At 37.2% G+C, this 14,380-nt stretch overlaps 1 protein-coding gene across 2 annotated transcripts in view; it reads right to left on the bottom strand.

Moving 5' to 3' along the window:
- LOC121634488 (chemokine-like protein TAFA-5) overlaps positions 1 to 14,380 on the bottom strand; it is a 168,517-nt gene that overhangs the window by 20,114 nt on the left and 134,023 nt on the right. For both annotated transcript variants that reach the window (XR_006009240.1, XM_041977161.1), the window contains exon 3: positions 1,042 to 1,169. Coding sequence is in view for 1 of the 2 variants with exons in the window: in XM_041977161.1 (XP_041833095.1) it covers positions 1,042 to 1,169 (128 nt within the window). In the remaining variant the exon portion in view is untranslated. The remainder of the gene's footprint in view (positions 1 to 1,041; positions 1,170 to 14,380) is intronic.

The following is a 14,380-nucleotide window of genomic DNA, read 5'->3' as shown; positions in this document are numbered from 1 at the left end:
CAGGGTGAGAAAATGCTCTTCTGGTGGGGACGTCTTCTTGGGATGCCCACTTTTTGCCTTTTTTTGACATCCTCCATTTTTATGCAACTTGGGCTTAAATTTAAATATTGTAGGGTTTACTCCAAATATTGCTACAACTTAGTTTTGCAAAGCACTGACTTGAAGTTCCTCTGTGGCACAGGCCCTATGTAGATCAGTGAAACGTAGCAGGGTCAAGCTTACAGGTGCTGCTAATCAAGCACCAGTCAGGCAAAACATTATTAGCACCTGGAGTACCAGAAGCTTAAACCAAGAGTCACTTGCAGAATAAGCTTGCATAGGTGTAGAAGATTTGGAAGTTTTTAATGAGCACAACCCACATACTTAGCTCTGCTGATCATCTCACAAATTCATTACAAATGTAGCACCACATTTAATGAAAATAAACAGGCTTTCCATTGCCAATAAACTTTGTTACTACAAAGAAAATAAAATCAACCAAATACTAATTTCCTCACTTTATGGTAAGCGATTTATATACTCCAAACAATATTACTGGGGGCAGTTGCTTACTTTGTAAAAAGAGAAATCATTTTCTGGTTTTGGAAGCTTTTTATGAAGAAAAAAAATAAAAAATAAAAATAAAAATTGTCTGACTTATTGCATTCATTAACTGTATTTAATAATATGTAAACATATGAATAGAGAGTAATTTGAAGATGCATCAATTAGTCAAATGTCATAAATAAAAAAAAACAAACAATAAAAAGAGCTAAGATTCCCACCCCTTGAGGACAGTGCGTTTAAAACTGCATTCTAAGTGTAAATATACTTATATATCATGTTTTTAATTGGAATTAATGCTCAAATGTTTTTTTTTTTTAAATTCTGTCCAGTGTCTCAGGTTAAGAAATGTGGAAGTAAAACTGTTCAGTCCTTAGATTTAAAGAAAGACAACATAAAATGTGTCCTAAATTTCGACCAACACAATTAATTTTCCATGCAACTAGTTTATTGAGTGGTTTAAGTAACCCAAGGGGTTAGAAGAGAGCCTGAACTCACCGTGGTGGTTTTGACTCGGCCTCCGGGCTGCGTACAAGTCCATCCAGATTTATTGACTAACAGGTCACAACCCTCGTCCTCCAAACATGGCACCATCTCACACCACTGCTTTTTCCGAACAATACCAGCTGCAAAATAGACAGAGTTGGAACGATTAGAGACGTGAAGAGAAATAAACATAAAGAGAAATGAAGCAAAAAAAGTGGATGCAGAAATGTAGCGATTAAGATAAAGAGCGTGAGTCGGAGGATGACAGATGGAGGAAGACAGATACAAGATTGAAAAATGACAAAAAGAAAAGTGTAGATGTAGAAAAACAATAATGAAGTGAAAAGAAGATGGAGAAATACAAGGTGGAGGGTTAAAAGACAGAAGGCTGATGAAGAGCAATGAAGTAAAGAGACAATTGAGAGGTAGGAGAGCATGAGATGACAGTGAGAAATGAGGGGGAAATGGGTAGAATGAGAGAAATGGAGGAAGCTGAGTTCATTCAGGTAAATAGAATCAAACATTGCAAATTACATTTAGGAGATGAAAGCCCAACACAGAAGCTTCTGCTATCGGTATAAAGAACAATTCTCATATTTTAAATACTCAGTCTGGGACATTTGATGCATTTCTCCCATTCTGTCATAACTACATATTGTACTTGTCCATTTCTTCAGCAGTTTGTCTCAACATCTTTCACGTTGTTGACATTCCAGACCTCAGTCAGTGAGTTTCCACATTCCCCAGAAGAGCCCCCGACCTCAGCCTGTTACATACACTGGGACTGTTGGCTTCACTTGAAACATAATGACAACGGTTATAAATATACTGTAACCTCGATACATAATGATGCTTTGTGATGGGGGTTATGATACAGAGAGACATGATCCAACAAATCAAATATTGGAGCTTCTACTAAGATCACGCAGTTTAAAATGGTGGCCTATGCAGTAACTGCATGTCTTGTTTTTGGTAAAACGTGAATATATGGCCTCTCAAATGTTCCTGATGGATGTAGCTAGGCTGCAAATACAGCAAAAGCTTGAATGATCGCACTCATCACTGATCATCATTCATTCCTGATATTTTGCCCATTATTCACTAATCTGCTGATACAATCACTGTGTTGTCCAGTGGGTTTAATCACCAATAACTACAGTTGTGTTTTTTTTTTCTGTGTTGCTGATTTATATTTCATTGTTTTTTTTTTTTTGTTTTTTAGTTTTTTTTTTTTACCAGCTGTATTTAGGTGATTGTCAGCTTTGTTTTTCATGCAGATGCCATAGGTTGTTTCCTGTTTCCTTACAGGTGTAGCAGCTGGTTGTCTTTTTTTTTTTTTTTTTTTTTAGATTAAACAGCTGATGCTGTCGCTTTCTATCTGGTGCATCTCCTTTGTCTCTTCAGTCTTTTTCACTTCTGTTGAAGCTCTCGTTTCTTTTGCCCTCATTCCCCTTGTCAGGTCCAGCATTATTATGTAAATTTGACAATAGATTAATTTAAAAATAAAGAATAATACCTAAGTATGAAGAGGAGCCTTATATCCATTATGCTCTTCTAGGCAAAGATAATTTCTTCAGCACAACACAACAGCCAGACGGTTATTCCGTCAAAAAAAAAAAAAAAAAAAAAAAATCTTTTACTAACCTCATCCAGTTTTAAGTAGTTTTCCAGTCTTGGTACTAGCTCCATTTTTTGTTTGTAGTATCCTTGACTATACTAATTTACCTAAAGGATGTAGCTAGGCAACATATGTTCGCTAGCATTTGACCTATATGTGCATTTTCAATGACACAAAGCAGTTCCTATGAAAAGATGCTTCTCTGCTTTCTTTACAGACATGCAACATAAGCTAAATGTTCATCCTGCAGTGTTAACTTTGGAAAAACAGAGCAGGACATAAACTATATTTGTGTGACGAGGAGAAAAAGGGGAAAAATGATGCACCATCCATCACAAAGATGTATACTTGAATACCCTTATTTGAAAGTTTGGCTTTTTTTTTTTTTTTTTTGTCCAGAATAGTTTGGGTCACATTCCACAATTATTTTGTTCTCTGTGCCAAGTCTATGTTGTTGGTGCTTGCGGGGAGCTTATTGCCATGACTTCAGGCATTGAGCTTTGTTCTGCAGATCCTTGTCTCTCTGCAGGCAGTCTGCATGAAATGAAAACCTGACATTGTGTAAGACTAAGATGTATTGAACCTAAAATCATACCAGCTTTTTCATCATGAGGCTAGATATCAACAGGAGAGGGAAAAATGTCTGCTTTATCGTTAAAGAGGCTTTATAAAACTATTGATAACAAGTTTTTAAAGTATTTTAAAACTTATTTAAATCACTTTGATGTATTTCTTAAGAAAAGACAGCAGATTTGTGGGTCATTATATCCTGCTTAAGCACACATTAATGACTGTAGTATAACCATTTAGGTGTAAAAATGAATAAACAGAAGCAGCAGGGGTTAAAACCTCCTGTTTTTGACGCCCCATAAATAATAACAGTAAATAAAATGTCATACTAATTTGAAGGGGCTACAGGTGTTCAGTAAAAAACCTCATCCAGTTTTACAGATTCACGCTCCTCCACCTGAGCAGTGAGTTAGATGTAGCGAATCAGGCATGCTGTCTGCAGTTAACCTTTTCCGTTAGAGGCAACGGAGCAAACTCAGTCATCAATACAAAATGTGAATGGATCATAAATGTACATTAAACCTGCGCTTCTATCATGACACATCAAACCTCATAATAATAGTCTGGATGGTGACAGTAAAAAAAAAAAACATTCCTCCAGCAACTTATGTAACACGACATTAAAGGTACCCTGTGGAGATTTCATTGTAAACACTTTCTTTTTTGTTCTACAACAGCTCAAAAGGGTTCATGAAAATTATGGCTGATGGGCAAAAAGCCGTTAGGAATGAAAAAGAATTCAAGGGTCATTATTTACTGCATGTGGTGTAATGACGATTTATTTATTTTTTTTCTTTTTGCATGACAAGTCTCCTTTGAAGATAAGGTGTTTGATCACTGCTGTGTCTGGGCTCAGTTTTCAAAAAATAAAAAGAAAAAAGAAAAAAATAAGATAAAATCCAAGTAACATATGTTCTAGAATATGGAAATCCGAGAGACAAGACAAAAGCATGAACTGATATGGATGGAGACATACTAGAGGACAAGCATATTAAGATAACATTTTTGACCATTACAATACAGGGGGACGCAAAATAAAGGAGGAAGGATACATAAATTTAAATTTATATTGCTATGCATTTATGGATGGAAAATAGTCTTCATTGGCTAACGGTAAAACCCAAAGTGAGTAATGGAGCATGTATACCTCTTATTCTTCACGGTATACTGACTCTCCTATATAACCTGAAAGAAGTGCATTCACTTCCATATCTATAAATCTGCTCTAAGGGCACCTTCAGTAGCTGTCATAGCCGTGCATGTAAATCATTAGCGAGCAGGAATTCAATGCTAATGTCTCTTCACTATAAACAATATCTACATAGAAGTCATTCTATGAAAAATGTTTGTTCTCCCAAGAACTATTTGGCCAAATAAAATGCACTTTGAGCATTGTGTCAGCAATGTATAGAAAGAGCTTTAAATTGACACTAATGTAAAAGATTATTATTGTCGTGTGCATTTTGCTGACATGCTACTTGGAGTTGAATTACTTGTTTGCCTCTAGGCTAGCTGCACAAGAACTATATGAACCATGTTCCACTTTGAAGAGTCAACAGCATATGAGCTGTATCTAAACATATTCCTTTAAACTTCCTGGATTATTCATTTCACAGCTTATTGTTGCAATGTTTTTATTAATCATATGCAGAAATGCTAATAGTCTGTCAGATTTGTTAGCCCCCTTCTAGCTCTTCTTTCAGTCTTCTAGAGTTTGTATCTCCATGGCCTTCAGGATGCTTTAAACCAAAGTATCTGTCATGTTGTGGCACTGCATGTAAAACCTCACCATAAAGTCAGGAGGGCGGTCTTAACTTTTCCAAACCGATTTAAAAAGCGTTACTACTTTAGACTTCAACTGGCCAAATGTGCAGGGGTGAGAACATAAGTACCTTCAAAAGATTAAAACCTTGTGAATGCTTGTTTAAACATTTACTGACTCCTTACTCATCAGTTTGCCTTGAATGTTGCATAAAAAAAAAAACAAAAAAAAAACAAAAAACAAAACTACATTATGACATTATGAGCAGAAAACTTCTTAAACCTAGTCTGAAAAATACTTTGGACTTCTCTCACTAGCTTATTTTCCTGCAGGTATTTCTTGAGAATGCACTTTATCTCCCCTGTTGTTCTACATGAACACAAATGACATCCACTGTGAGAGCAGTGATCTCTCTTCTTTATGTACATTGTGGTTACCAGCTGGGTGCAAACAGACCTTCCCTCTGTTAAAACACCAGTAGCCTTACCATCCACAGCTACGTAAAGAAGTACAGCCTGTGGTATTTTTGATCAATCATTTGATCTTCTGTAAGAGTGCCTTTTTCTCCTACAAAAACTATCAACAGATGTGGGACAACAGAGTATAAAATGTGCTCTGTTATCTGATATGGGTTTGCTGATGTTTTTATTATTCTCACATGCAAAATTCCTTCTGTTTCTGTTTGAGGGTTTTCTTTCATGCACTTCCTGGTTCAAATCTTTCCAGCTTCAACATAGAGTTGACTCAGCCACAACAGAGTCTCCTGTGTCTTCCGTTTGAACCATTTTTAGGTTGATATGTGGCTTTGATTTGATTGATCCTTGTCCTATTTATGATTTACTGTAAGTTTGACTTTCAGAGACTCAGCCCCGTGTCTTTTTTTATGCATCCTTTGATACTATGCAGAATTTATCCCTTAATCCAACGACTGAAAGCTACCCAGTTATTACTGATATATTACTTATTTTACAACACTTCTACCATCCACAATCTTTTATGACTGACTTAAGAAGCTTCTTACATACTGGAATCCTCAATAGCTTCATGCTTTGAAAGCTAAGATTACGCTCTAGAATGTTGTGTTTTAGAGCCGCTGCCAAAGAGACCAGCTAGCTGCTTCAGCTTCACCTTCATCTTCGGTCAATATTTTGTGTTATGGTATCAAAATTGCAATAAAATAAAATGGTGCTCTACAACACAACAACCGACAAAGCAATCCACTTTTGCAGCGATTGCATCATGTTACTGTAGCATGCAAAATCCATCTCTTTAACTCTGAACTATTTTAATGAATTTTCAACCTTCTAAGCTCACACATACACAATGACTCAACTAGAGCTCATATTTCTTCCTTCTTTACATCTTTTTTGTAATAATTATTATTATTAAGGTACATGCAAGTAATTAACTTGCATTTTGTGGGCGTTATTTTTAATATACCAGTGGCAAAGATGAATTTCCATTTCATTTAAATGTGCCTTGACATCTATCACTACCTTAGAAGCATTAAGTGTAGTGTAGGGCAGAGGATGTAAAGCAAGTTTGTGTAAATGGAAAAGGGAAACAAGCACAAGAGGCAATGAGACGGCATATTGAAAACACACAATTCACTGAGGTGAAAGGAAAAAAACTTGTCAGATGTAATAAGCCAAGGTCTGGCAATGTTTTCAAGAGGTTATTTTATTTTATTTTTTTCCCCTGCTTTCGTTATTTAATCCAGTGCTGTGAATGCATCTAATGAATGTTGTCAGCAAGGTCACGTATTCAATTCACTAACGGGTATCATTTGCCTTCTGAATTGCCATCCTGTGAGGTGACCCTCGGCTGATGAAGATGTATAGCGATGCCTGGTAAACATCAGTAATGAGGGAATGAGCGCTGTTATGTTTGTGTACAAGTGGTCTCTTCTGCATGTGTGTTACAAATGTCATTTTTGACAGCAAGCTCTAGAAAACAGCTCCATCAGTGGTGACAGTTGAGAGATAAGTTATCACGGTCGTGTCAGATAAGATTTAATAATGAGAACCACACAGACATTTTGAGTTGACAGAACAGATTTCCAGTTGGTTTGAGGGATGATTAATGGAGATTTTATCCTGCTGACATTGTAACGTTATGAAAAGAACCGTCCCAACTTACGGCTGCTTGGATCAAAATTTTGTCATTAACAGTGGGTCAGAAGGCTGCCTGTGATATGAATTGTTTCTCAGATTAAAGTCAGCTGTGTAACATGTTAGCATTACATCTCTATGAAGTGAGCTTTTGTAACCATGTCTTGGTTTGCTGATTATATAGCCATTTCAACATTGATCCACTTTCACAGCAAAATAAAGATGTCAAGAGGAAACATCTTCAGCTGCCTCCGCAGAAACTTTCTCTATATATTCATCTTTATGCTAACTATTATAGATGTTCCTGGTGATTCATATAACAAGAGAATAGAACATTTCAGCCTATTGCCAAGGCTAGAGGTAAGAAAACTATTCACATTCGGCGCAGCTGAATCAATGCACTTAGCGTTTCACAGCATCTGAGGAAAGTCATTGATTGGGCAGACATGGCTGATGAGTCTTCTGTTTGCCGACTAACACCTGTTTATTCTCTCTAAACAGATATCTGTCATTATAAAGAGTCTGCAGGCAAATCACTAAACTTTTTGAGTCAGAAACCTTCTTGTTTCCTGTTTGGACTGCAGCTGATTCAAAACTCTGCAGTCAGTCTCATTACAAAACAAACAGTATATCTCTTCACTGGCTTCTTGTTAAATTTAGTATTGATTTCAAAATCTTACTGCTCATTTTCAAAGCCTGAAATGGCCTTGCCCTGATGTACATCCCAGCCTTACTGACCTGGCATTGGCCCTCCTGATCACAGAGATCCACAAATAGGGCCGATCGCAGTGCAGATTTAAGTTTGTGACAAAGGAAGATCTTTCCATCAGAGCTCCCACTTTGTGAAACTTTTTGCCTGCTATACTCAGACAAGCATCTCTTGGTACCTTGTTGTCTATTGAATATATTGAATATTCAGAATATTCTAAATAAATCTTGTGAGAAGCTTACTGAATCAATGCCACAGCGAATGTGTACCGTAATCAAAGCTAAAGGCAGTCCAACAAAATATAAGTGTGTGTAACCTTTCATTTTGTTGTCAACTTTTTCTTTGGCCAGTGTATGATACCCAGTTATTGTTGTTACTATTATCCTTTTTAGATAACCTTTTGAACTTTCTATTATTTCCTAAGTTAAGTGACTTATGGCTTGGAAGTACCTTGCTGTTGTCTTAAGTTATCACGCAGTTTTTTAAGAACTTAAAGTGGTTGGACCCGATTTTTTGGACAGAAAGTGGAATAGCTATGGCTGACACGCAGAGTAAAACATTTATTATAAATGCCAAGGCTTGGCTACTTTCCATCACAGGCACAGCTTAAATATTAATAAGGCATCAATCATCAATAATCAGCGTTTTCCTTCTGCATGTCAAATTACATCAACATTCATGCTGAATGCATCCTTACGTACTGTATGTCGTTAGATCTACATTCACACTTTTGCTGCCGTTGACTGGACCACAAATGGTGCATTTTGTCCATCTTCTGCGTCCTTTATGTGCATAATTTGTTCCACTTTCAGAAAGCTTATGGATGCATAGCCCAATGTAGCATATGGAGTAGTACTACTGAAAACCTGGGGCTATACTGCTTAACCTGGTGTTAAGCAGTATAGCTGATGTGCAACCAGTGAAAGGAACAAAGAAGAAGCGGCAATGTATTCAATGGCTACACAAATCACTGCCAACTACCGCTTTTAATATCTTTCTCTGAGGATCTACATTATCATGTTATCCCCTGCTGTCGCCATGTTCGCTGTTCACATCAGAATTTAGATTTGAACTCTGAACTCTGCACTGCCCTCTGGTGGACACATTGCCAAACAGCCATACCAATATAAAGGATGCACCTATTCACAAACGTAAAGATGGCTTAAATGAGCCTTAAGTGTTGATGTGGCATCTTTAAATACGTTCCCCCTTGAAAATATTTAATATATTCAATCTCTTGTTTGTTCTTTTCTAATGTGTTCAAAACACCAAAAATCACTAAAACACAATTATGGAAAAAGTGTTGAAAAGATAGAGCTGTTATCTTGTTCTCACACATTTTCACCCATATATTTTTTAAACTACAGATTTTTTAACATTTCTTTTTCTCTAAATATGTTTGTGCATATTCCTTTAGTCCTGGCAGCCAACAGTATAATTGAAAATGCATCTGCTTATACATGTTGAAACTCCAGTTTCAAAGAACCATAAACACTGTGAAGAATGGTGGACCTTTTTACTCACAGTTGACTGGTCCAATAACACTGATGTATCATATGAGCAATCAGGAACCGTAAAGGCGAGTTAAGACACGGGCCTTATCTGTCACATTTGGTCTCGCATCACTAACTAAACTCATCTCCCAGCAGCATCTTGGCTCACAGTGGCACTATCTGTTACCATTCGACCATATCACTACTGTGCTGCTGGTGCGAGGGCAGTGGCTTATGTTGAAACTTATTAAATTCAAGGAGGATATGAAATAAATACATCCCACACATGCAAGCCCAGCACAGGGAAGCATGGACATAAATAATCACACACAAACAGCTATGAAGGGACCATATACGTAAGTGTATGTGAAGGTATCAGTTGTGGTTTCAGCAGCGGGAGATAGGGAGCAGGGAAGGAGAGAACATTATCAAACCCTACATGGGACATTTATCTTCCCACCAAATGGTTGATAACACTCGTGTCAACAGACAACATCTTGGTCTAATAAATTCTGTGAGATACCATGCCAAGTCAGGAGAAAGATGGAAGCAGAAACAAAGTAGACCTAAAGATGCAGATATTAAAAAAGCAGGTCAGAATTCTCCAAGATAACTACAAACACAGATCAGATATGGTCTAAGCAGTCAGCAGGGCTGCTGATGGTGGGTGGACACAAGACAAAAGGGACATTTTGGGGTTAAAAATGCAGCGTTCCAAGTAGCCAACACATCAATGTGGTTGAAAAAAGCCTTTTCCAAAGCTGCACTCATATGCTGACAATTGATACACAACCCTGCTCCGCATAGATGCATAAATGTGCACATCACACTGTTTTATCTGCGGGGGAAATTGTTGTGGCTCCTCTTTTGACATTTTCCAACTCTGTGTTCCAGCATGCAGTGAAGAGCACCTTTGCACTGTGTGAAATCTGATTCATGTCCCTGCATCTGCTTGTTGGTCTCATTGTACATACTGTATTCATCTGCTGAATATGCTGTTTTCAAATGCTCCAGTCAGTTGTTTGCACTGTTGTAGACACACTCTTTAAAGAATTGTTCATTTTTTACATACAATTTCATAAAATGCACAAGAACCTATACATGCAATACATTGTTGTGTTATGATTTTGTTCATATCTGTGAATAAAAAACCTGGTGTACCCTATGATGCTATGATTACTGATATTATTAAAGCGCATCATTCTCATTTTGCATGTCTTTGTTATAGAGAATATTGCAGCAATGTCACTATGCATAGTAACCGTTAAAATAATGTTTTAAGGCACAAACTGCTTAAAAAATAAAGTCTGAGTCTGTTTCTACTGGACATCAACAAATGCTAAATATCTGCCTACTGCAAGTTAATTATTGTTATTTTTTTCCTTTTTTATCTTCAGAAGTTACAAGATTTTTGCATTATGATCAGTAAAGGGACTGCTTGAGCCCACAGTATGACTGATAGGCAAAAAAAGAGGGTCAGAAGCTGCAGGGGATCAGATTTCAGTGCAATACTTATTTCTTAATTAGCAGATCTTTAACAGATTTATTTTTTTGAAGTGGAGCTCATAAAATTATATACGAACAAGTATTACAAAGAATCATAAGCCGACATATACACACACATATGTTCCTAATTGCAGTTATTTGAAAAGATTGCAGTCATTTTCATAACTGCTGGAATAATTTCCATTCAATTGTATAAAAATATAGCAGAGATATCATCTTCTCATCTTTGTTTCTGCGTTGTTTTCCAGTTTATCCCCCTTCATCTGCTGTGGTTCCCAGCACCAACTGTTTATCTCATGGTTCTTATCCTCCATTATATAAGTGACTGAACATGGATGAGCATCTATCTGTCAGGGATTTTGTTCAAAGCACCACATCAACACAATGGGCACATTTTGTTTTTAGACCATTAAAAAAGAAATGTATTTGAAATGAGACAAAGTTTATGCATAAAAAGTAAGATATGCTAAGCCATTAAACTGTTATGCACCAAGCCAGGAAAGTTCACTTAATATAAACTTTTTGACCTACCCATTAACACGTAAAGTTGACCTGCAGCAGATAGTCACTATAGGGCTTGTTTTATAGCCTGAATTTGGCAGAATATTCCACCATTTACTTAAAAATTGGAAATAACATCAAAATTCTTTTTGCATTTCTATATGTGCTATACCTGAGAGGTTAAATCAAGACCTCGGGTCTTACTATGCAACAGTCTGTGTAGCATATCAGAATCACTCATAAGTCACTATAAAGAGCTGCCTGCAAAGTACAGCTCACACAAACACTTTTCTCTGCTGTTTGTCACTTTGTTGCTGCCCACATTTCCCTCTTTAATGCATCGGCACGCAACTCAGGCCTTACCATGCCCTGTTATACTGAGTCAAATGGCCTTTTAAGCAAATTCACTGTCTTCATTTCACAAAGCAGTGCTGTGAATATGTCAAAATTTTCTCCTTCTGTAGTTCCTCCACTATAACTGTGCACATGAAAGCATGCACACCCACTTCCATTCCTAGTGATCTGGCAATTTAAGACCACTCTGTGCAGCACTTCATTTATCTTCCTAGGTTGTACCCACTGGCATTCACACTGCGGATATGCAAACACACCCAGAGACACACACATAATAATCTCTTTGCCGACACGTCAGGCAACAAAGTCAAACAAAAGATGTCTTGAAAAGGCCTGACTGAGTACCATTAAGGCTGCAGGATTTGCTTTAATCATGGAAATCCCTTCCTATGTCTCCTTTTACAGTGGATCCACTATCAGGATAATTAACCACACTATCTGACCTGCGGTGCTAGGCAGACGTTCCCTAACAGTGATTCAGGCCTTGCAGGAATTAGGGCGATGTTCTGCAGTATGCAAAACAAAAACCCAATGCAAAGAAATAAATCCCTGTGCTTTGTAATTAGCCACCATCTCTTTATAAGCTTGCCTCTGCTCACAGCAAGGTTCCTCTTGGCTAATTTTCTCTTGTCTTTTCTCCCCTCTCATCTATCCCTTCCTCACAACCATTATTTTTTCTCTTTTTGCACTTTTAAGCCTGTCTTTTATTTCTTCTGTTTTCCTTCTCGTCTTTCCACCATCTCCCATCCTTTGCTTTTCTCTCTTCACCTCCTCTCCTCTGCCTGCTTCTTTCCAGTTTGTTGCCTGATTTTCATAAGATTATTCCACCCGTTTGGCGGCCTTGATGAGTATCTACACACTAAAAGCTGTCAAGCCCCTTTTTTTTAAAAAGCCTGAGGTTTTTTTTTTTTTATTCATTTTTTTGTGATGAAGTGAATTTGTGTCCCAAATAGCTCCTCTGCACTCATGAAACTTCAAGAGGCAGAAATAATGAGATAGCATGCTGACTGACATTTCCAGACCCCAGCCCCATGTCTGTGTGCATACATGTGTGCTTGTGTGGGTGTTTTGTGTGCATATGTGTGCAAAACAGAGCCACTACCATGTATGGAACCTCCTCAGTGCTGATCATCAAAATACATGTAATACACCTCAGTTTTCTGTGGATGCAATAAAATTATGATATTGCTAAATGAAACAAATTTTTTGATTTAGAATAGGAAAAAAAAAAAAAAAAAACACACAACAGAAGATTTAATGGGATATTCATTCCTCAAATTTACCAAAAAAGAGATAACTACTGCCTCTCACTTGCTTGATGTGCTTAATGAACATCTTTAATAGGGAAAGGCAGAGCTGCTTCACAACTGGGTTTAATGGACTGGAATCTTCTGAAATTAAAGTTGAATTGGTAGTTTAAGAATTGAGACCATCTAATGTTGAAGCAATTGTAGCGCTGCAGAATTTAAATAATTATAATGTGCAAGTCCAGTTGAAACTAGATTCTTAAAGTGTTAACCCAGCTGAAATTGTACTGAATTAAAATTTCCAAGATTTGATTAAGACTCTAAGATAATGCACTGTGGCAGGGCTCTTTAACTCCAGTGGGTTTTAGAAGATTCCCTACTGGAAACCACCACATTTGAATGAAATGGATCCAAAATCTTGTCAAATTCTAGGCAATGCCTCATAAATTTGAACATTGAAAAAAAGAAACATCTAAAACCTGCAAGATAGTGGGCCTAAAGAACTGCAGATAAGGAACCCTGCACAATGAACTTCAATTATTCCAGTTTACAAATGTTGAGTTGAATGAAAACTGGCCTAGATGCTCTGCACATGCTTCATAGTTCCAGCCCCACACTAAAACTAAGAAGAGGTCATCAACAAATAGGAATAGAGAAAATGAAGGTGCAGCACACATGCTGTGATGGAAGTGCCATCATGTAAGTTCTGGTCTCCCTAATTACTTTTTTTCTACTACCATTATGTCTGCTTAGGTTTTGTTTTGTTAAAGCTTTTATCTGCCTTTTATTATTTTTCTCTAAAGTATATCTTGCAGTTACTCTACTGAAAAAGAGGTCTACAAATGGAACAATGTGGTACTTTATTAAATTCTGATTACCCCACAAAATTAAAGCTATTTTTTCCTTTTTGATTTGTAGAGAGAACACTGCTGCTGCCACCATTCTACAGCACAGTTAAGACTTTAAAGTAGCATTTTTCATTTCAGGGAAAACTAACTTTAATTTACTGCAAAGATAATGGCTCCAGAATTGGATGGTGAGGTTAGTGGCATCACCCCACTAAAGTGACATGTTGGTTAGCGCTCCCTGGATACTGCAAACACTCTTTTACAGATCTAAAAAAAAAAAAAAAAACTCTAAAATGCCAGTTTTCATGCCCACCCCTCCTCTTGCCTGTCATCTCAGACATGACTGTATCAAGCAGCCACACACACTGGCTCATGGAAGTGACTAACAAATAGTAGGGTAGCCAATTACTTCTTCTTTTTAAATGAGCACACTATATTAACCCCTCCAAATTTATCAGTATATAACGTGATTCATATATTTTCAAAGAGTTACAATCAGTGAAACTTTCTTCCCTTCATGTTCAAATGTCTGATGTCCAGCTGCCACACTGCCGCTTCCAGCTACATCTTGCTCTGTACACTCTTTATGCTAGGTGCCACTGCGGTGCGTAACTGCCAGGTTGTGTGACACG

Source organism: Melanotaenia boesemani, chromosome 23, assembly GCF_017639745.1.
Source record: "Melanotaenia boesemani isolate fMelBoe1 chromosome 23, fMelBoe1.pri, whole genome shotgun sequence".
Classification (NCBI taxonomy): domain Eukaryota; kingdom Metazoa; phylum Chordata; class Actinopteri; order Atheriniformes; family Melanotaeniidae; genus Melanotaenia; species Melanotaenia boesemani.
The sequence above is the reverse complement of the archived record's forward strand: the minus strand, read 5'-3'. Positions and strand labels throughout refer to the sequence as shown.